This window comes from Oryx dammah, unplaced genomic scaffold (genome assembly GCF_014754425.2).
Source record: "Oryx dammah isolate SB20612 unplaced genomic scaffold, SCBI_Odam_1.1 HiC_scaffold_3, whole genome shotgun sequence".
NCBI lineage: Eukaryota > Metazoa > Chordata > Mammalia > Artiodactyla > Bovidae > Oryx > Oryx dammah.
Genome location: NW_024070187.1, coordinates 25,496,394 through 25,518,903, shown reverse-complemented (window position 1 = coordinate 25,518,903; position 22,510 = coordinate 25,496,394). Strand labels below are relative to the sequence as shown.

Below are 22,510 nucleotides of genomic sequence, written 5' to 3'. Positions count from 1 at the left end.
ATGTGTATCTAAATAAAAATTAAATTAGAAAATCTGTAATTATAATCAAAATAAGTTATATATTAATAAATTAAACTTCATACACATGCCTACTTGTGCATAACAAATTTTTTTAGAGGGGCCCAGGTGGATGCTAATCTTTTTCTGAAGCTAAGAAAGTAATACATTTGGCCAATAGGTACATGAAAAGATGCTCATTATTACTAATTATTAGACAAATGCAAATCAAAACTACAATGAGATATCACCTCACACCAGTCAAAATGGCCAACATTAAAAAGTCTACAAACAATAAATTCTGAAGAGGGTACCAATTAAAAAAAAAAAACGGAACCCTCCTCTAACTTCTTGTAGGAATGTAAATTGGTGCAGCCACTATGGAGAACAGTATGGAGGTTCCTTAAAAAACTAAAAATAGAGCTATCATATGATCCTATAATCTTACTCCTGGGCATATATCCAGAAAAAACCATAATTCAAAAAGACACATGTACCCTCAGTGTTCACTGCAGCACTATTTGCAATAGCCAAGACATGGAACCTAAGTGTCTATCAACAGATGAGTGGGTAAAGAAGATGTGGTATTCATATGCAGTGGACAGTCAGCCACCAAAGAGAATTCAATAATGCCATTTGCAGCAGCATGTATGGACATAGAGATTATCATACTAAGTGTAGTAAGTCAGACAGAGAAAGAAAAATCTCATATGATATCCACATATAACGTGGGATCTTAAAAAAAAAGAACTATTTACAAGACAGAAATAGATTCACAGATTGAAAACAAACTTATGGTTACCAAAGGGGATGAGGGGACAGGGAAGAACAAAGAAGGATTTGGGGATTAACGGTTATAGACTGCTATGGATCAAACAGATAAACAACAAGGACCTACTGTATGGCACAGGGAATTATATTCAATATCTTACAATAACTACAATGGAAAAAATGTGAAAAAGAATATGTATATGTATAACTGAATCATTTTTCTGTATACCTGAAACTAACACAACATTGTAAATTAGTTATACATCAATTGAAAAATGGTTATTGAGAAAAAAAATTACTATATATTAAATTAACTTACTGGATACCTGCTATATTTTAGGAATTTTTCCAGACATATTTCTATTATTAGAATTATTATTTTATTGGAACTGTAATGTTCTACATATACTACCATTAAAAAAAAAACAAAAAACAGGTAAGTCCGTGGCCTCAAAATGACCCTCTAAGGCAAGCCGTGAGAAATGCTGGTATTTGTGATTAAAGAAATGGAGGGGTGATCGGGTCATGCCAACAATGGATAAGATGAACAGCTGCAGCTAAACGTGAGGGGAGAGGAATTCAGGGTCCAGCAGGCAAGGGAACCGAGCAGCTAGTTGGCTCGAAACCTAAACTCTCAGACAGATCTGAGAGGAAGGAAAAGAAGGAAAGGAAGTTGCCAAAGGAAGCCTGGAGATACAATCTCTTCCAGTAGGTGAAATACCAAAGGAAACAAAGTTCCGCCAGAAAAGTCCTGTCATACAGACAGCACTTCCCTAGCACAGCAAGCTGAGGCTCCTGGACTCTGACAACACGGTTCCCAGGCGATAATGAATCAAAAGCCTACACCTGTCCCAGGCAGTCACCCGTTCCACACCTGATTCCAAGGTCAGCAGTCACGGAGCACTTGCGCCCTCAGGCTGTGCCTCTGCCTCATCTCACTGAATCCTTATAATTATCCTAGGGGTAGGCATTACAGTTAGCCACTTTTGCCCATAAGCAACAGACTAGCATGATGACACAGCTGTTCACAGTCACAAAGCCTGGCAGTGCCAAGGCCAATGTTTGAACCCTTAACCCCTATTTTAAACTTCTCAATGTTCTCTGCATTGTTTGTGGGGCAGAGGGTAGGGGGAGTGGAAAGCTGGGGTGAGGAAAAAACAAAGAGTAAATGTATCATTTTAAAAAAAATCATCTTGTAATTTTATCTGGAGCACATCAGTGCAAAACAAATAACAAATCCCACAGGCATCTTCGTTCGGTAATAAAAAACCCAAATAGGACACGTGTGAATTCTAGGTTTAGTTCATCACCACAGAATCACCCAACACCTAATAACTTGTTTAAATGAAATATGAATATTAGAGATGACAAAGAATTTCAGATAATACCTATGCCATCAAGCTTAATCTATTCAACGTGCAACTTTATGTGCAATTTAATTGGAAGCTTTTGCGTCTCTGCTGACTTAAAAGCCACATATGGAATCCATACGAAGAAGGAGTTTTTGGGTCTGCTCATTCCAAAGCACAAGAGTAATGCATAATAAATAACCTGAATACTTACTTAACATAAGCAAGGTTGATGTTAATCAAAGTGACCGCCCCAAACTGTTTAGTAGAACCAAAGGCAGTCAGAGCACTGGGACTCAGGAAACTTGGGCAGTTCAGCCATCACCCAGCTTCCAGGTCAAATGCCAACTTCATCCTCATTCAAGGAATAGACGGTACACAGATACCTTCTCCATCGTCCTCAGCACGACATCAAATCCGCCAGGACGCCCGCCGCCATCCCCTCCTCCCGCTCTCCCCACACAGCAAGGCTGGAACCGCTGAGACCGCAGAGATGCTCTGCGCCTAGAACACCAGCTGTCCCTGCTTTATAAATTGGGGGCTTTGAGGTAAAGGTTTTTGGGGAAAAAAGGATTCTATTAAGAGGGGAAAAAACGTGAGGAAGAGGGCCAATACCTAGAGGTGGAACCGATTTTTCAGGTCCATTTCAATATGTAAGTCTTGAGATTATATAATCAAGAATGCAAAAGACCAATTAAATGGTAGTTCCCGTACGTGAGTACTGAAAAGACTTGCCAAAGAACACTCGAATATTTGAACAGCCATTCCTCTTCAAAATAATTTCAACCTTCCATGGTTTTATTAAAAACCTGCTACCCTTTTTAAAGTATGAGAAAGAGATTTAGTTACCCCCAAAGCATAAAGTCCTATCTTCTCAGTTCTGGAATTAAATTCACAGAAAAGGGGCAGGGGGAGGGGGGGGTTCAATAGAAACGATGCTTGAAATGAAAAAGCTGCATTCTGAAAGGTTCCTAGCAATAATTAATGATTTGTTGGTGCCTCCAGCTAGGCTGTAGTAATTTCATACTTCAAAAGAGTTTATTTTCTAGTCTTCGTCCAAGAACCAAAACAGCTTTTTTCCTGCTTAAGTATTAGGTACTAAGATTGATCTCTTGAGTTTTATTTTTAACTTAAAAAAAAAAGTTTCATTTAGTTTGCATCTTTATACTGTTAGTGTTAGTTGTTCAGTCTTGTCCAACTCTTTTCGATCCCCACACTGGACTGTATGTAGCCCCCCAGACTCCTCTGTCCATGGAATTTTCCAGGCCAGAATACTGGAGTGGGTAAGCCATTCCCTTCTCCAGGGGATCTTCCCAAGCCCAGGGATCAAACTCACATCTCCTGCATTAGCAGGCAGGTTCTCTACCATCTGAGCCACCAGGGAAGCCCTTGCATCTTTATAGGAAACTATAACAAGGAAATTTTAATCTTTTACCACAAATTAGGGCTTCCCAGGTAGCTCAAACAGTAAAGAATCTGCCTGCAATGCAGGAGACCTGGGTTCAATCCCTGAGTCAGGAAGATCCCCTGGAAAAGGACATGGCAACCCACTCCAGTATTCTTGCCAATTAAATTATTTGGAGGTCATCTAGTGATTTAAGTAGTGTCTCTTTCTTTATCCAAAGAAAGCACGTATCTACTTATTTTTAAAAAAAAGACAAAGACATAAATCAACATTTACTATGCAAAAATTCCAAGGATATATATCAATTTTAAATGGAATATATGTATTTCACAAAATATAAAAGATATTTCAGTCCTCTTTTTAGTAAAACTAATCCTTTCATTTCTATAAAAGGATGAATAAGACATTATTTTCTAACTTTTATGCAGTTGTTTCAGGGCCTCACTGGAAAGCAAGTGTAAAACTCTCAGAGCATACAGTAAGAATACTAGGGGATTATTAAATCTTACAGACAGGAAAAAAAATTAAAATGCCACATATAATGATCTTATCAAGTCACCTCTTCACTCAATTTATTCTTTCAAAAACCAACAGACAAAGCTAAAAAGTACTAAAAAGAAAAATTTTAAAAAAAACTATTTTCCCAGGATTCCAGTTATGAGATTAGCAAAAAAAAAAAAAAAAAATACTAAGTAGCTTTACTCACATGAGTTACCACGTTGGCAGTTGCTGTCCATCCTTGAATAAGCAGATACCTTCAACGAACATCCAATGGGAACAATGTAGTTCCCAACTACATTTTTCTGCCCAAGTAAAGGTCATGCTGAAAAACATCTAAAGCTAAGAGCTCATGTTTGGAAGGTTTTGTCTTTCAGTTGCTGAACACTATAACTCCTTCCTTTAAAAGCACAGGGACTTTCAAATGCCTAAAGCAGATTTATTGATTTTTTTGTTGTCATTGTTGTTGTGTAAAATTGATATTTATTCACAAGGTATTTGTTCTGTATGTTGAAATACTTATTCTAAATGTGGTCCTGAGGGGGGAGATACTGGTAAAGTCAGAAGAAATGCTTAAAAGCTAATGATGGAAAAGCACATTTTTACTTCACAAAGTTAAGTAACTGCGGTTTGCTAAATCCAAGTTCTTGTAGATGCCCGCCACTAAAACTCTAAAATGGGCTTTTTGTTTATTCTGGGGTGTTTGTTCACTGCTCTCAGAGAGTTTGACTAAGACTCTCTACTTTTAATAAAATTGAACTGAAAGTTATTATTGGGAATGCAGTACAATTTCTTTTTCTTAAAAAAAGTATATTAATGTTGATGTACTGTTTTTACAATAGAAAAGTGTAAGTAAAGTACCCTATTCTAACTGAGCTGAAGCTGAAGCTCCAACACTTGGGCCACCTGATGTGAAAAAAACGACTAATTGGAAAAGACCCTGATGCTGGGAAAGACTGAGAGCAAGAGAAGGGGATGACAGAGGATGAGATGGTTGGTTGGCATCATCAACTCAATGGACATGAGGTTGACCAAATTCCAGGAGACGGTGAAGGACAGGGAAGCCTCCCAGCATGCTGTAGTCCATGGGGTCACAAAAAGTCGGACACAACTTAACAACGACTGAACAACAAAAACAAATTCTAAAAAATGCAGCAAATAAATTCATTCCAAACTGAACATAATCAATAGTAAATTGAAGGAAGAGGAGACAGAGGAGTAGAGGAAGAAGCCCACTGAGATAGGTTTCCAACTATTTCAGGTTGACTTTCTGTTCGTCTAAATCAATTTCCCAAAGCATTTCCCTTTCATACCTAAAGATGTAATTATTCACTGGGGCTGGGGTTAGCAACTCTTCAGAAATTGGGAGTACCCCTCTTTTTTCCCAATAGGAACTAGAACCTAGAGTAGGCAAAAATTTGAACACACCCCCCCAGTCATTTTCCCTCTAGAGATTCATCCATCTTAATAATAGGTTTCAGCTTATAAATGCATGTCTTCCTGCAAATTACTTAAAAGCAGTGTTCCCCAAAGCGGGATTCCCTGGTGACCTCTGGTGACAGAGGAGACGATTTTAGAATACAGCATTAAACAACCTAGAAGAAGAAAGTCATTTCCTTTTCAACTCTTTCCTAATCCTCTGGTCTAGTCAAGGAGAAAGTCTCCATCTGATGCCAGGATGTTGAGCACTTGGTATACTTGTTAACCTCCACTGTCACAAAGGAAAATAAGTCTGCAACTCAGGCCTGCCAGCAGGCACCAAGAGCTACCTAGAAGTTAACAACCCATATAGTTGTCATTGTACGCATCTGAATAGTGATATTTTTCAAGTTTCCTTTTTAAATAAATGTATTTAAGGTTTAAAAATGGAGTCGATTTAAAGGAAAAATCGTTTGAGATGGTCTAGATCCTTGCAACTGAAAATGAGATCAGTGAACCAGCAGCGTCAGCCTCACCTGGGAGCGTGTTAATGAACCGGATCTTAGGCCCTTCTCAAGCCCACCGAACCAAAACAGGCATTTTAATCAAGATCCCCACGTGACTTAAAAGTTGAGAAATGCTAGAGGTAGCACAAACGTCAGTCTGAAACCATGCAGGCCATTCATTTGGGATCTGCTGCTTTGGCTCATCAGCCAACCATCCTTCAGACACTCACTGAAAACCAGCCAGCGGAGGGCAGGGGCACCGGGAGGAAACCCTAGTGCCTTCCCTGGCAAGTCACAGACCATCAGTGGATGGTGAAGTCAGTGAGCAAATCTAAAGCAGCACTTTGGGGGTGCTGCGGGTAACCTAAAATGGCTTTAAATATGCCCTGATGAATGGACTTGTGGACCCAGCGGCAGAAGGAGCGGGAGGGATGGCTTGAGAGAGAACCTCTGACATACCTACACTCTCACGTGTGAAATAGTTAGCTGGTGGGGAGCTTCTGTGGAAGGCAGGGAGCCCAGCTCAGTGCTCTGTGAGGACCTCGAGGGATGGGATGGGGATGGGGTGGAAGGAGGCTCAAGAGGGAGGAGGTATATGTTCACATACAGCTGAGTCACACTGTTGTTCAGCAGGAACCAATACAACATTGTAAAGCAATTACCCTCCACTTTAAAAAAAATTTTAAGTGCTCTTATAGATCATCTTTTTTACTAATGAATAATATAATGAAAATTCTACCTAACCCTCCCTTCATCCCTCCTCTCTTCCTTCAATGGCTGGGGATTTCTGAACAATTTCAGCATGGGAATGAGGGTCCAGGCTCCTTGTACCTACTGAAGTAGCATCCCCTGGCCCTTTCTCCTAGAGTTAAGCCCAATTAGAGAGAGAATCATGCTTGGAAATAGGGCAGGCTAGGTCTTCTGCATCAGGTGACGCTGCCGCTGCTAAGTCGCTTCAGTCGTGTCTGACTCTGTGCGACCCCCCCAGGCTCCCCCGTCCCTGGGATTCTCCAGGCAAGAACCCTGGAGTGGGCTGCCATTTCCGTCTCCAATGCATGGAAGTGAAAAGTGAAAGGGAAGTCGCTCAGTCGTGTCCGACTCTTCGAGACCCCATGGACTGCAGCCCACCAGGCTCCTCCGTCCATGGGATTTTCCAGGCAAGAGTACTGGAGTGGGCTGCCATTGCCTTCTCCATCAGGTGTCACTCCTGGAAGAAAAGTACAACATTCTATGGGCACCTCAGTGACGCTTCAAAGGAGAAGCGAGGCAGTCACTCATTCACCAAGGGGGTGGCCTATTTAGTCAATGATCCAGGGAAGTGAAGTGAAGTTGCTCAGTTGTGTCTGACTCTTTGCGACCCTGTGGACTGTAGCCCACCAGGCTCCTCCGTCCATGGGATTCTCCAGGCAAGAATACTGGGAGTTCTGACCAAAATCCTACTTCTTCATCAGCAGGAAAGACATCCAGGGGAAAGTCTGAATTATCTGTATCGCCAACTCAGTGTTCACCTTTACAACCTGAAAGAATGTGTTGGAAATACAGAGTAAAACAATGACTAAAATATACAGGACTTATGATACTACAAAAGCTAAATACATATGTTTACAGCCATCTAGGTATTCTCAAAATATCCAGATTTAACAGATTTTAATAAAATGTTTCTATTTCTCCCAGGTGCTAGGCCTGACACCAAGATCCAACAACAGAAACTCAACTTCCCAGTACAAAACACCAACATGAGACAGTCTGGTTTTGCTGAGAAAATGAAGAGTGAATCCAATTGGGTAAAGAAAGATGAAAACGTTAACAATAAACAATCAACAGGAATTCATGGTCTGGTATCCATGATAAGACTTACATGCCATTCACTACAATGAAAAGAACACTGTGAACATTTGTTAGATCCTTTTTCCCTTTAGTTATTTTGGGAATGTACTTATGTAGGCAGAACATTATAAAGAACAAAAAAAAATATATGTTACAGTGTAAGATTACTGTAACGGTTCTGAAAGAAGTCAAGAGAAAAAAAACCACCAAAATGAAATTATAGGCATAGAGGAAAATAAGAGTAATAATTGCTAATACCTAGCGATCATTCCGGAGAAGGCAATGGCACCCCACTCCAGGACTCTTGCCTGGCAAATCCCATGGATGGAGGAGCCTGGTAGGCTGCAGTCCATGGGGTCACACAGAGTCGGACACGACTGAAGAAACTTTGCAGTAGCAGCAGCAGTGATTATTCCAAGCAGTTTATATATACTAACTCCTCTAAATCCTCACAACTATGAGATAGATGCTGGGTCTTAATATTACTACTAAAAATGCCATTTTGCAGATGAGGAGACATAACCTTAAGGTGAGTAAGTAGCCTAAGATCACAAGTCTGGGGATAAAACTGGGTAAAAATCCAGACACATTCAGAATCCAAACTCCTTACCACCAGACTTCTGCCTACCACCAGACCACAAGAATGCCCAACTCAGGGTGAACATTTTATCACTCTCTAATACTGAACCCTACAAAGAATTCTTCTAAAAGGTCAATGACTGTGGAATTTTCACAAGTTAAGGGGCTGGGCTATATTGATAGGACTGTACCTTAAAACAGGAAAACTGAGTTTTGGCATTAAATGCTTCAGAAGTGATTAGAACTACTCACTTGGCAGAATTAAGTTTTAAGGCTGCTTCAGGGAAATATTAACAGTTGGGGGAAATTTTTGTTGGAAGCAAAACATTATACTTTGAGAAATGCTTAAGTCAAGTATTCCTCTTTTATTAGGACGACTTAATTAAGTACAAAGCATTAAAATAGCTGGCCTGAATATTTATTAGAGCACCAGCTGTTCCCTCCAGATTTTTAGAAATTCAAGATGAAGTGCCAAGTATAATTTAGAAAAAAAAAATCAACATGTAGAAAGAGCCCTATATCTTGCAATACTTATCCAAATAGTAAATAGTAGCTGGAAGAGCTATAGAATATTACTATGCCTTTTCAATGAGAAGAGCCAAAATGTTTGGCCAACCACTTCCTAATGCTATTTTGTTACTGAGGTTGGTGATTACATTACTTAAATATTATACCTTATATTTCATAATTAATGATTCTTTATGTACAGATAATACCATAGTGCTAACCACAGAATGTGTATACTATTCTGGGTGTGTTTATGAGTGCTGATAACTATGCTCCAGTTAAACATCTCAGAGAAATCATTCAGATTTTAATTCAAAATTTTATTTCTTTCAGAGACACATGGACTTAGGGAAAGAACTTACGGTTGCCGGGGCTGGGGGCAGGGAGAGAGTGAGAGGAAGGGATAGTTAGGGAGTCAGGGATGGGCACGTACACCCAGCTATGTTTAAAATGGATAACCAACAAGGACCTACTGTATAGCTTATGGAACTCTGCTCAATGTTTATGGCAGCCTGGATGGGAGGGGAGCTCGGGAGAGAATGGATACATGTATATTAGGGCTCAGTCCCTTCTTTGTTCACCCGAAACTATCACAACATTGTTAACTGGCTATACCCCAATATAAAATAAAAGTTTTTTTTTTTAATTTTACTTCTCTCAAAAGATGCCCACTTTAGGTGCCCAGCCATATTGAACACCTAATTCTTTTGTTTGTTTGTTTGTTTCTTTCTTTCAAAAGGGAGTAGATAAAAAGGAATAAGTCAGAAAAAAACGAAAAAACGTGTTATGCACATTGAAACTTGTCTTTCTAAGGAAAACTGGAAGATGTCTCCTGTTTGCTTTGCTGTCAGCTCTTCATGACAGTGCTGCAAACTTAGATATGAGAGAAGAAGTGTCCCTGCCTGGCATGTCGGCAGAGGGAAGTCAACAAAACTGCCACAGAGGTGCAGAGAGCAGCTCCCCTTCTCCCCACCCCCAGTCCACTCAGGGCAGGGGGCACAGGAAGAAGCTTCTGGAAACAGACTGAAAGGAAGAGCCCCTTGGACAGGGAGGCAGGTGTGTGGAGAAGAGCAGAGTCTGCTGCCCTGCGTCTGTGGTTAGACCCAGACCACTGCACCCAAGTGTGCAGGACCACGAGGGCAAAAGAACGAAACGTCTGCTTCTCCACTGTTCCTGTCTCATGAATAACTAGCTTCTACCCCTATACGATGCCAATTTTTAGCATACTAATTGCAGCACAAGAGGTTCTCTCTAGCGGAGATTTTCTCCTTCTGTTTTTAGGGTTTTCAGATTTAAAAATAAACTGGCATTTTTGGATTAATAAAAAATTCCATGAGGGATAAAATAGGCCACATAATTTTTTTTTTCTCATAAGCAAAAAACACTAGCTGTGTGTGCTGGTGAAGTCAGTCACCCTCTGGTCAGAGCCCTATACCACCCACTCCCAGCTCCCCCAGCGACCCTCCAGAGAGTAGTAGCAAGAGATGACATATCTTGCCAAGAAAAACAAGCTAGAGCTTCTCCACTTCAGCTGGACATCAAAAGCACCTGCAGGGATTTTTAAAAATCCCCACTAATACCAGGGCCCCATCCTGGACCTACGGAATCAGATTCCCAGGTGGGAAGACTGAAATTTCCTAACAATTCACTGATTATGCTGCTGTGTCTATAAAGGGGTGAAATATCAACCAACCTTATAGAAAGTGAAAAGTGAAAATGTGAGTCACTCAGTTGTGTTCCACTATGAGAGCCCGAGAATTGTAGCCCACCAGGTTCCTCTGTCCAAGGGATTCTCCGAGCAAGAATATTGGAGTGGGCAGCCATTCCCTTCCCTATGTGATCTTCCTGACCCAGGGATCAAACCTGGGTTTCTCACATTGCAGGCAGACTCTTTACCGTCTGAGACATCAGGGAAGCCCCTCGCCAGGGAGAGGGACTTCCAATGCGTGAAGGAAATCCATAAGAGAAAAACCTGCATGAGGAATAACTTTTTCTAAACATGCCTTGACCTTCAAGATTGAAATTTATCTGAAGGCTAGAATGGTGGTTTTCAATTGTGTGTTTAAGCAGTAGACCCCCTTTTTCAAGCAAAACCCTTCATGGTATATCAAAATACCAAACCTACTATCTGAGCTGCACCAGGAGCAACAAAGGGCAGAAACCCTCCCACTCAGGCCCCATACACCTTAAGGAAGCCTACAGCTGCTGGAAGGAAGTGAAAACCACTGGGCCAGAATAAGACATTTAAATAGGATAAATATATAGTGCTAAATCTAAATGCAAATAATTAACTGGAGGGTTAGGGCTTTTGATTAGCACTTAGCCTAGGGAGATGGGTTTAAAAGAAGTTCACTTGAAAAAGAGATGAAGGTTTCATTCCACTAGAAATTCAACTTGAGCCAACAATGTTCTCTGGCTGCCAGAAAAAGCATGTGCAGTTTAGCCTGCGTTAATAACTACTGTTTGTACCGAGAGAATGACCTTTTAGAAAGCACTTTCACATGTACGGAGAAGGAAATGGCATCCCACTGCAGTATTCTTGCCTAGAGAATCCCATGGACAGAGGAGCCTGGCGGGCTACAGTCTATGGGGTCGCAGAGTTGGACACTGCTGAGCAACTAACACTTTCGTGTATATGATCTCATTTAATACTGGATAACAACTCTGTAAGCTATTGGAATTATTTTCACTGTATTTTACATGAGCAATGCGGAAGGCCAGGGTTTGATCCCTGGGTCAGGAAGATCCTCTGGAGAAGGAAATAGCAACCCACTCCAGTATTCTTGCCTGGGGAATGCCATGGACAGCGGAGCCTGGTGGGCTACAGTCCCTGGGGTCACAAAAGTCAGACACGACTGAGCAACTGACACTTTACTTACTTTAGATAAGCAACTGAGGCAATAACGTGTAAAAGTAGCTTATTCAAAGATGAATCCAGGCTCTACCTCCTAACCTAGAACTTAAGGCGGACTTTGAGAATAACAACCCACCATTCTCTGGATGGTAGGAACAGCGTGTGAAAAAAAATGTGTTCCATTCTGGTTGCTACATTAATAGGACCACAGGCAGAGTACAATAATCAGGGCAGATATGAAGAAGACATGAAAAACCTAAGCGCCTGTAAAGATGGAAAGCAAAGGGTTTAGGAATTTTTAAATAATGAAGGTCTATGCAGAGGCAGAGAAGTCTTATATCACACAAGAGTAACCCAGGCCATTCCCCTTCTCCTTCCTGAAAAATTCAGTCTTAAAGCCATGAGAAGGGACAAAGGAAGATAGGCCTTTGTGCAGGAAGGAGTATGGAGAAAGATGTAAAAGACCAGAGCTGGGTATCAGAGAAAGGTGTTCACAGTGGGATGCAGGTTGGAGCACCAACAGGTAAGGAGAGTAACCAGGTAAGGGTCATCGGCAGCAGTGGAAGACTGGCTACATAAGGGGAGATTTAACCAAATGAGTAAATTGTTAACAAAAATGGGAGCCAGGATTCTCACTGTCAAAGAGGCAGTTATAAATGTGGGAAAGAAAAAAACTAAAGTAAGCCCTGTGGTGTCAGATAGGGATTTGAGATACCAGCGTGAACGCATGGTTTTGAAAATATATAGCTAGATACAAAAACACAGATGTAAACGTGAGTTATGTGTGCATATGTATATACACACATATTCCACAGTCCTGTCCATTAAAACGGCCCAGAGGTGGTGACAGCCTCCAAGCAATGAGCATACTTAGCAACTAGATATTGGTTTCTACAGATCATTCTCTATGCAAAGGAACTAGGGCTCCTTGGAGAAATGACTGATATAAAACATGACACTAGTAAATTACAAAATGAGCTTGGAATATCTTTTTCTGAAAGAAAGCAAAGATGTGTTCAACGAATAATCGGAGTCAAAGGGCATAAAGTCACTGCCACTGACTGCCAAACCTGGGACCAATGGGAACATTAAAGTAAGTAATGAGAGTAACAGTTCAATTAAAACATACTGGAGAAAGAGAGATCAGAAGTTCCCATTGATATTAATTAATTAACTGAAATTTTGATGAGGAATGGGCTATTTACATAATTTCACAATAACTTGCCACAAGATATATACATAAATTACAAAAGAGAAAAAAAGTCACTTTATGATGGAGAAACGGCAGGCAGCACTTCAGTCAAGTGACCACCAACAGTAATGGAACAAACACAAACAGAAATCAGTGCCGCTTGATGGATGCAATAAGAGGAACTCGGTACCACTGCTGTAATTACCCTGCCAGAGATGGACAGCCTGAATCTAAGAATGAGAAAATGGTGGGCCAACCCCAATTAAGGGACATTGTACAAAACAGCTAGTTTAAAATCTTCAAAAGTGTCAAAAATCTGACCAGTGAAAGACTAAAAGACCCAACTAAATACAATGTGTCTTCTGAACTGAATTCTTCTCCTTTAGAAGACAAGATTGGAATAACTGAGAAACTTGAATGAGGTCGAAGATTTAGATGGTGATAATGTATCAGATGTATCATTGACTGCAGCCATGAAATTAAAAGGCACTTGCTCCTTGGAAGAAAAGTTATGACCAACCTAGATAGCATGTTGAAAAGCAGAGACATTACTTTGCCAACAAAGGTCCGTTTAGTCAAGGCTATGGTTTTTCCAATAGTCATGTATAGATGTGAGAGTTGGACTGTGAAGAAAGCTGAGTGCCGAAGAATTGATGCTTTTGAACTGTGGTGTTGGAGAAGACTCTTGAGAGTCTCTTGGACTGCAAGGAGATCCAACCAGTCCATTTTGAAGGAGATCAGCCCTGGGATTTCTTTGGAAGGAATGATGCTAAAGCTGAAACCCCAGTACTTTGGCCACCTCATGAGAAGAATTGACTCGTTGGAAAAGACTCTGATGCTGGGAGGGATTGGGGGCAGGAGGAGAAGGGGACGACAGAGGATGGGATGGCTGGATGGCATCACTGACTCGATGGACATGAGTCTGAGTGAACTCCGGGAGTTGGTGATGGACAGGGAGGCCTGGCGTGCTGCGATTCATGGGGTTGCAGAGTCGGACACGACTGATGACTACACTGTGATTGTCTTGGAGAACATCCTGGTTTCAAGAAATATACACCGAAGTATTGGTATGTGATAGCCATTTGCCGGCAACTTTTTCTCAAATGATTCAGCATAAAAACAGATAGTACCACTAGCAATTTCTCTGCAGGTGTGAGACTGTTTCAAAATAAAAATAAAAATTCAACAATAGTAAATTAGGAAAATGGACACTTCAGGGGGAATGATTCCATCTAGTTTGCAGGAAAGATGAAACTCTCAAGTGATTAAAGTGGTCCCAAAGAAATCCATCCTAAGGAGGGTTGGCCAGATGTTACAGGGAAAATGCCTCCCTGAATAGTGAGTAGAGAGGAAGTCTATGTACTCTCCAATGATTTCGTAATTCATTCACTCAACAAACATTTATTAAACACCTACTGTGTTTCAGACAATATGCCAGACACTGCACTTATGAAAATAACTGAGAGTCCCTGCAATTGAAGCCTTTATAGTCTAATGAAGGATGATGATTCGGAAGTCTGAAGGTAGCATTTTAAGATAGTCATCAGCGTTACATATGGAAAGAAGCCTGTGACTCAGGAACACTGTCTTTAATATTCCATTTTTCATTTATGAATTGTCAATAGACTACACAATAGTTTATTATTCTATCATACTCTTTAACAACATTTTCATCCTAACTTTTCTGTGCTTGTGGGTGGTGTTAATTGAGGCATATGCAAAAACCTTATCACTTTTCAATTATGAACAGATGTAAATGACTTACTTGATGTTTTATTTTAGAGTAACAAGCATCTTCCAAACTAAGTTTAAAGTAAGAAGCTAGGGCTATAGTTATTGCTAGAGACTTAACACTTTAAAAGTGGACCCTGATTTGTTCATCACCTCAAAAGTCACTCCACGTCTCTGTTCTTCAATTTCTACATCTGTCACAAACATGTCATAATGTGCTTGTACAATACTTTGAAATGTTTAGAAGAAAGACACTGTAATTATAAAGCTCTGTTAAAATACAGGTTGCTTTCACCTTTGGCCAGCAACTAACTACTACTGTGGATGTATTAAGACAGAGTGATCCTTCTAAATGAGCTCACCTTGGCAGTTTTATGTTGGGTGAGACATTAGTTGGTTTTCCAACTCTTCCCCTTGGCTTCATTTCAATCTTCCAGGCATATCATCACGCAAGAATGCTTTGGTGCCTTCTCACTGACCCAAGAGTGAGGGGCCAGACCAAGCAAGTCAGCAGTCAATTACTTTCCCCACTGAAGTCTACACGCCCTTCTTACACTTTTCCCATTTGACACTTTCATAACCATATTTAGCTTTCTTCCTACCATCTCCCTGTAATTCAAAAGGCAATTTAGACTCCCATATGGTTGCCATCGAAGCTAACAGATGTCTAGCAAATTAAAACAAAAATTATGACTTATAAACTGCTGATGTATCATCATTCCAGAACATCTTACAATTTACAGTGAATCATAAGATAAGGCTTCCAACTTGATGCCCCCCACAAGGTTCTCTAAATCTCTCTTCTCTCAGAATTGAAGCCCTGTGGAAACAAATTAGATGCAACATTCTGCCATCAAACCTGGGTAAACCTACACTTAAAGATACAATGTAATATTTGCAAGCACATCAAGGAGAAATTTGGCCTCAAGGATCCAAGGCTTTCTAATCTTTGTACAGCAAAGAAGAAAAATAACTTGGCTCTCCTAAGTCATTTAAGGCTTCCACTGATCCACAGTGCTCTTTTCAAATAAGTGATGAATAAATCTGTTGCATCTATTCACCTCATCTCCTTGGTAGATATCAAGAGGAGCACCACTACCTGGTAGTAATGACAAACTTCCAGGCTAAGGTATTCTAGAAGTTCTATAGCCAGGATGGAAATAGTATGAAATCTGGAGACAATGACACAGACCATATCCACCATTTGTTAAATATTGAGACAATGTGCTTGGTAATATCCGATTGCATCCTCAAATCTACAACTCTACTGGATAATGTGCTTAGTTGCTCAGTCGTGACCAGTTCTTTGCAACCCCATGGACTAGAGTCTGCCAGGCTCCTCTGTCCATGGGGATTCTCCTGGCAAGAATACTGGAGTGGGTTGCCATGCCTTCCAACAGGGATCTTCCCAACCCAGGGATCGAACTCAGGTCTCCTGCATCGTAGGCAGTTTTTACCATCTGAGCCACCAGTGAAGCCCACTGGTAATGTTACCTTTCCTTTATAAACAAAAATGGCTCAATGGTAAAGAATTCGCCTGCTAATGAGGGACATGCAAGTTCGATCCCTGGGTCAGGAAGACTCCCTAGAGAAGGAAATGGCAAGTTCAGTTCAGTCACTCAGTCCTGTCCAACTCTTTGCGACCCCATGAGTCGCAGCACGCCAGGCCTCCCTGTCCATCACCAGTTCAAGGAGTAGTCTACTGGCTGCAAGCTGCTTCTTCTGGTCTTAGAGAAAGGAAGCAAACACGTGAGGTGCTCTAGCCAACAACACTGGCTGAGCTCTCAGCTGGCATCAACTGCCAGTCATGTGGGGGTATCATCTTGGGTATCCCACCCCAGTGAGCCTTCAGTTAACTCCAGTCAGCTCCATCTCACTGCAACTGAAATGGACGGTTCCAAGTGCAAACTGCCCAGCAGAGCCTGGTCAAATCCCAGAGTTGTCAGATATAACCAAGTTTCATCTTAAGCCACTAAGTTTTGAGGTTGTTTGTTATATAGCAATAGAAAACCAGAATATTGATATCAATTTACTTGCCTAGTAACAGTTTTTAAGTATTAGAGTCAGAACCTAAAAAAGTCCAGGACAAAATATCCAATAATGCTGGGTGATGGGGTGTGGAGGTTCACTACCCAAAAAAAGCTTTCTCTTCCCTCCCCTACCCCAGAGCAGTCTCGGGTTTTCCAAGAAATGTCCTAGTATGGTGACACCCTCCACCACGTTAATTCCCTTCTGGCTTGAGCTCTTCCAATATAAAATAGGATGAATAAGATTCCCCCACCACCACCTTGTGATAACTAATGAGAAAGGAATCTACAAGATGTTGACTTTGTTACTCAGAATACCATTACAAGTATTATATAAAAGGATCCAGATTTTACACATGAAACTCTAACTCCAATAGTAAAAACTATATTTAATGACTCATAAGACTACATTTGAGATTCACAGTGGGGACACAAAAGTATGCATATTACACCAATAAGTGAATAAGCTAAGAAGAAATTAGGGAAAGATTTTTTCAAATGAAAGAATCCTTGAGGGAAAAATAAATAAATTAATAAAAGTTACTTTCAGGCAAATCTCAGTGAGAGAAAAAGTCTACAATGTGTCCCAATATATGCTATTTTCATTATATTTTAGTGCCCATCTCTTATATTTTTCTTCCCCAGCATATTAGAGCTCCAAAGACCCATTCTTTTTTTTCAGAACTAGAAAGAAACTTACAACTTGACTAAGTCTTCATTTTTTGTTTTTTAAATTGGAGTAGAGCTGCTTTACAATCAGCTGTATCTATACATACATCCCCCCCCCCCCGCCCTGGTTTTTTTGGTTTGTTTTTTTTTGGATTTTCTTCCCATTCAGGTCACCACAGAGCAATGAGTAGAGCTCTCTGTGCTATATAGTAGGTTTTCATTGGTTATTATTTTATACATAGTAGTGCATATGTCAATCCCAATCTCCCAATCTATCCCTCCTTGGTATCCATATGTTTTCTCTCTGCATCTGTGTCTCTATTTCTGCTTTGCAAATAAGCTCATCTATACCATCTTTCTCAGAGAAGGCAATGGCGACCCACTCCAGTACTCTTGCCTGGCAAATCCCATGGGTGGAGGAGCTTGGTAGGCTGCAGTCCATGGGGTTGGTAGGAGTCGGACAGGACTGAGCGACTTCACTTTCACTTTCCACTTTCATGCATTGGAGAAGGAAATGGTAACCCACTCCAGTGTTCTTGCCTGGAGAATCCCAGGGACGGGGGAACCTAGTGGGCTGCCGTCTATGGGGTCGCACAGAGTCGGACACAACTGAAGCGACACAGCAGCAGCAGCAGCAGCATACCATCTTTCTAGATTCCACATATATGCATTAATATACAATATCTGTTTTTGTCTTTCTGAATTATTCACTCTCTCTGAAAGTCTCTATGTTAACCCACATCTCTGCAAATGGTACAATTTCATTTCTTTTTATGGCTGAGTAATAATATTCCATTGCATATGTGCACCACATCTTTAGCCATTCCTCTGTTGATGGACATTTAGGTTGCTTCCATGGATATAATGCTGTAAGAAACATGGAGTGTATGTATCTTTTCAAACTATGGTTTTCTCAAGGTATATGCCCAGGAGTGGGATTGCTGGGTCATACGGATTTTCTAGTTTTAGTTTGTTAAGGAACCTCCACACTGTTCTCCATAGTGGCTGTAAACATATGGAACGCTTCATGAATTTGCATGTCATCCTTGTGCAGGAGCCATTGTCTGTAACCTTCTCTGTACTGTTCCAATTTTATTATATGTGCTGTCGGAGTGAGAACTAACTCTTCATTTTAACAGCTGAGAAACTGAGGCCGGGGCAGTTAACTGAGTAGTGAAAAGTCAAACTGCTCATTACTAAGAGAACCAAATGCTTAGTGCTAGGGCTACCAAATTCTCAGTTTTTATTTTACCAGAACTTTATTTCAAAATGTCTACAATGTTTAAAAAATTTTTTTTTTAGTTTCGATGTGGAAAGATTAGGAAACCATGTTCTCTGTAATCAATGTCTTCTTCATAACTGGGTAAGAGCAGCCCCAGTCTGCTGAATCCAGCAGTCACAGTTAGGATGGCAACTGTAGAGAGCAGAGGTGTGTAACTTTACAGAATCAGGCCACCAATCCTGGCTCTTCAGTCATTAACATCTTAGTCTAAATTACTGTCATCAAATATCATGGCTACCTTCCTGCTGATCATCACTCTAGAGACCAGGGCACTGCAAACTCAGAGATTCTATAATTCCCAAATAATTCCCAAACTTATGAGGTAACCTTGAAGCAGATTGCAGGATAGCAAAACTATGAGGGGGTAGATGAGTGGAAGACTTTAGGCACAGTAAGGAGGGACAAGGTGTGTATACAGACAGCAGAGTCAGAGGAGGGTCTTTATATCAAAGGCATCTACATAACTATTTTGCCTGGGACAAAAGGTTTAGTTCCACAGCGCTGTGTCTCTTTTCAGGCTTCCCATAAAACTCCTCCCAAGAGATGAAGACCTTCAAAATCAGACAAAATGTGACTTTCTTTTGGAACTCTCCATGCAAGCACTCTGCAATTCTTTGCAACTGTATACAATTCCAGAGGTTTTGCTACAACCTAAGCCACAGAAAACACTAACTGTGCCTCTGTACACACTACAAAATTGCACCAAACTGTCAGGGAAACAGGCCCAAATCCCTTTATTTCTTTTCCACCTCCTGCTATGAAACTGCAGAGAAAGCCCCTGGGTGCTTTTTGTTGCCTGGTAGCTGAAATAGTCAGCTTTTGGAAGTGTTCAAGTAATATCAAGAGGCTTGAACTCACCACCCCAAGAAGATCCAGTCCCAATTCGGTAGTTCCTGACTCTCAAAGTCATGAAAGTTTCAAGTTCAGATAAAATCAAAACGCCTTCACCCAGGAATTTGACTTTTAAATATGTCCAACAAGGGTTGAAAAAAAGGAAGCAAGGAAAGAAAATAATTTCTTCTTCCCACTTTTGTAGCAGTGTTTGACTATGTTGGTGGGGGGAGGTGACTGCTAACAGGAAACATGTTCAACCTCTGGCAAAAAGTGGCTTGCGAATGACTGGATCTGATATTCATTCATGTGTCGCCACCCCATTATCAGTCCTGAGGCCAGATGACATGCTGACACAGAGAGTGGTCTCCAATCACTCTCATTCCCTCTTGCAAAACATGCAAGAGCAATGCAAGACACTCCTAGAGAAAACGGAGAATAAAAATAAAATAGCCTAGTAAATGTGTGGTAGGAAGAAAACAATATAAAGAGCTGTATTGACAACTCTTCTCATCAATGTATATGTTCAAACAAATGGTCAAAACTAAAGGAGAATCAAAATAAATACACCCCATGTTCAGACTGCTGTGGATTATCATTGATCCCACCACCACCACTGGATTATTGTTGACCTCACACTGAATCCACACTAAACAGCAACTTGAAGAACACCCCCCACTACCCCAACCAGCCACCATCTTTACTTTCCATGGGGGGGATAGTGGGGCCCAATAAGGAAGAGGATGGAAAGGGATGGGATGGAGAAGAAAAAGAACACGGTCTTTGAAGCAACGTTTCCCCTTGTCCTAGTGAACTCTTTGTCTGGTTGCTGAACATGTTTGTGAGATCAAAGAAGAGAATCCAAACAAAACAAAAGAGTAGGCATCCCAGCCTAATTACAATAGGTGCCCAGCATATTGTGGTGCCAGCAGAGCATGGATGAACCTTTCATTCAAGCATTTGCTCTCCCGGTACCCCCACAAAACATGTCTCATACACCTTCTCCTCTGCATTTCTCCAAGGTTTCCCCCAAAACGGCCCGCTCTATGTGTCACTCCTCAGAAAAGCAGGTCGTGAGGTGCGAATACACTGAAACATATGTTGATGGTGACTTGTTATTATCCTGACAATAATACAGACAGAGAAATAAACACCTCCACCCCGCACACCCACTGGTCAGTCCATTATGCAAAAGGAGCGCTTTCCCGATGAAGACGAAGAGAAGAGCGTGCAGGAAGCGTTATTTACGTGCACATTACAGAATCATATACCGCCGCATCTGCATCCTACACAAAGCCCGAGATGGTGCAAGAAGATACACGCTGAGCATGGCACAGACTGGCCGCGGCAACACGGAGCCAAGCCCTCGTCCAATCAGATCCCCGTTAGAGGTGGACCTCAGGGTCGACTCTGTCCGATTAGCCTTCCCTATTATGACACCACGCTCTGCCCAACATCCATACTCCACCGGGAGCAAATCTCATTCGAGTGGTTGCTCATTTCTCCAACTGCCGAACCCTTTCTTTCATCTGCATGTACGTTATTCGTCCCTTAAAAAGCAATCTCAAGGCCTGGGTGCCCCCTTTCCCGCTCCGTTTTTCTTTTTACCTTTTCGCGTTCCTAGAAAGGATTAAATGTTTATTTCTCCAACGCGCAGGCTGAAAGGGCGGAAGGCAAACGCCTCTGCGAGCTCCGACAAGCGCCCGAGGGGCTGCGAAAAGTAAAGGCTGAGAGCAACGTGCGCGAAATCGTCGCGAATCGATCAGCCACAATAGTTGAAATCCCAGAAGCGCTCCAACTTACCCAAAATATGACATTGAAGCCAAATATGAAATACTTGATGCAACAACTGACTTCAGGGCCCTTGTAATGCTTCCCGGACATCCTCTGGGTTCATGAAGACACTTGCCCCGGCAGCCCGAGTTTGGAGCCCCGGAGCACCGTTGCTCGGAGCAGCCGGCGGGAAGCAGGGGATCCGGGACGGCGCTCGGGGCCGCGGCGCGGCGGCCAACCCGGGCTGAGCAGCGCAGGGACCGAGCAGCGGAGAGTGGCTCCCGCACCTCCAGCCCTTGGCGCGCGCCGAGGCCGCCGGAGCCGGGGTGGCCGCGGGCGGGCAGGGGAGCACGCTGCAAGCCCCGAGCTTCGCTGAGGCTGGCCCCCAGCACAAGGCGAGCTCCCAAGCCCGTCCGCTGGACGTAGGTCAGCCTCCGGGTTTCGGGCAAACGCGACCGCCGCGGATGCTGGTGGAGACGCTACTCGCCGGCCTGCCCGCTCGCGCGCTCCCTCCCACCTCGCTCCGCCCGCCGATCGCTCCGCCCGCTCGACTGGCTGCTCCTCCGCCCGCGCCGCCCTCAGCTCCGCCCGCCTCCCGCCGCCCGAGCCTCCGTGAGGTGCGCGCGCGCACGGGCTCGGGCGCTCCCGGGCGGCGGGAGGCACAACGTAGCCGCGCCGCCCACTCCTTCCAGAGCTCTCCGCTCCTCCCGCTCGCTTCATCCCCGCCCCTTCTCAGGCCAGCCAGGAGCGCCGCGGACCCCCGAGCACTGCGGGTAGGTAGGGAGGATGGCAGGCCGAAGGGAGGTGTAAGGATGCCCAGAGAGCGCGCCCAGTGGGAGCAGCCTTGGAGGAGTGACTGGGGTTGATGGTTCCCGTCTGCCACCGGCGGCAGCAGGCAGCTTCTGGAGAGACCCGGGGAAAGGATCGCTTCGGGGTGAGAGAGCTGGTTGAGTTGGGATCCTCAGGACGAATCCTTCCCCCTGCGCCCCACTGCAGGACGAGCATCCTTCTGGGTGTAGCTTCACTCACACCCCCTGCTCCACCACCTGGTTTGGTAGCAAGAAAAGACGCGGGGCCACTGAGGCGGAGAGGAAAGAGGTCGTAGACTTTGCTAGGAGCAAAAAGGGGAGGATAAGATGTTAGGGAAGAAGGGGGCGGCGCGGGGGAGAGACGGCAAATGGGAACGAATCCGGAGGATTGCATAGGAAAGTCCCCTGAATTCCCCTGAATGTGGCTCCAACTCAGCCTCCCCACCTGCGAGAGAGAGAGGCTTATCCTGGAGACGGGGACGAG

General features: G+C 42.7%; 1 protein-coding gene and 1 non-coding gene across 2 annotated transcripts in view; both read right to left on the bottom strand.

The window, feature by feature from the left end:
• The window catches only part of TSPAN5 (tetraspanin 5), a 183,799-nt gene extending 162,064 nt beyond the window's left edge, over positions 1–21,735 (bottom strand). Inside the window, exon 1 of the mRNA XM_040237813.1 lies at positions 21,248–21,735. Coding sequence (XP_040093747.1) covers positions 21,248–21,328 — 81 coding nt within the window. The 5' untranslated portion in view covers positions 21,329–21,735. The remainder of the gene's footprint in view (positions 1–21,247) is intronic.
• LOC120862329 lies at positions 18,341–18,451 on the bottom strand. Its single transcript, XR_005720756.1, has one exon. It is a non-coding gene; the product is annotated as a U6 spliceosomal RNA (small nuclear RNA).
• Positions 21,736–22,510: the final 775 nt, after the last annotated feature.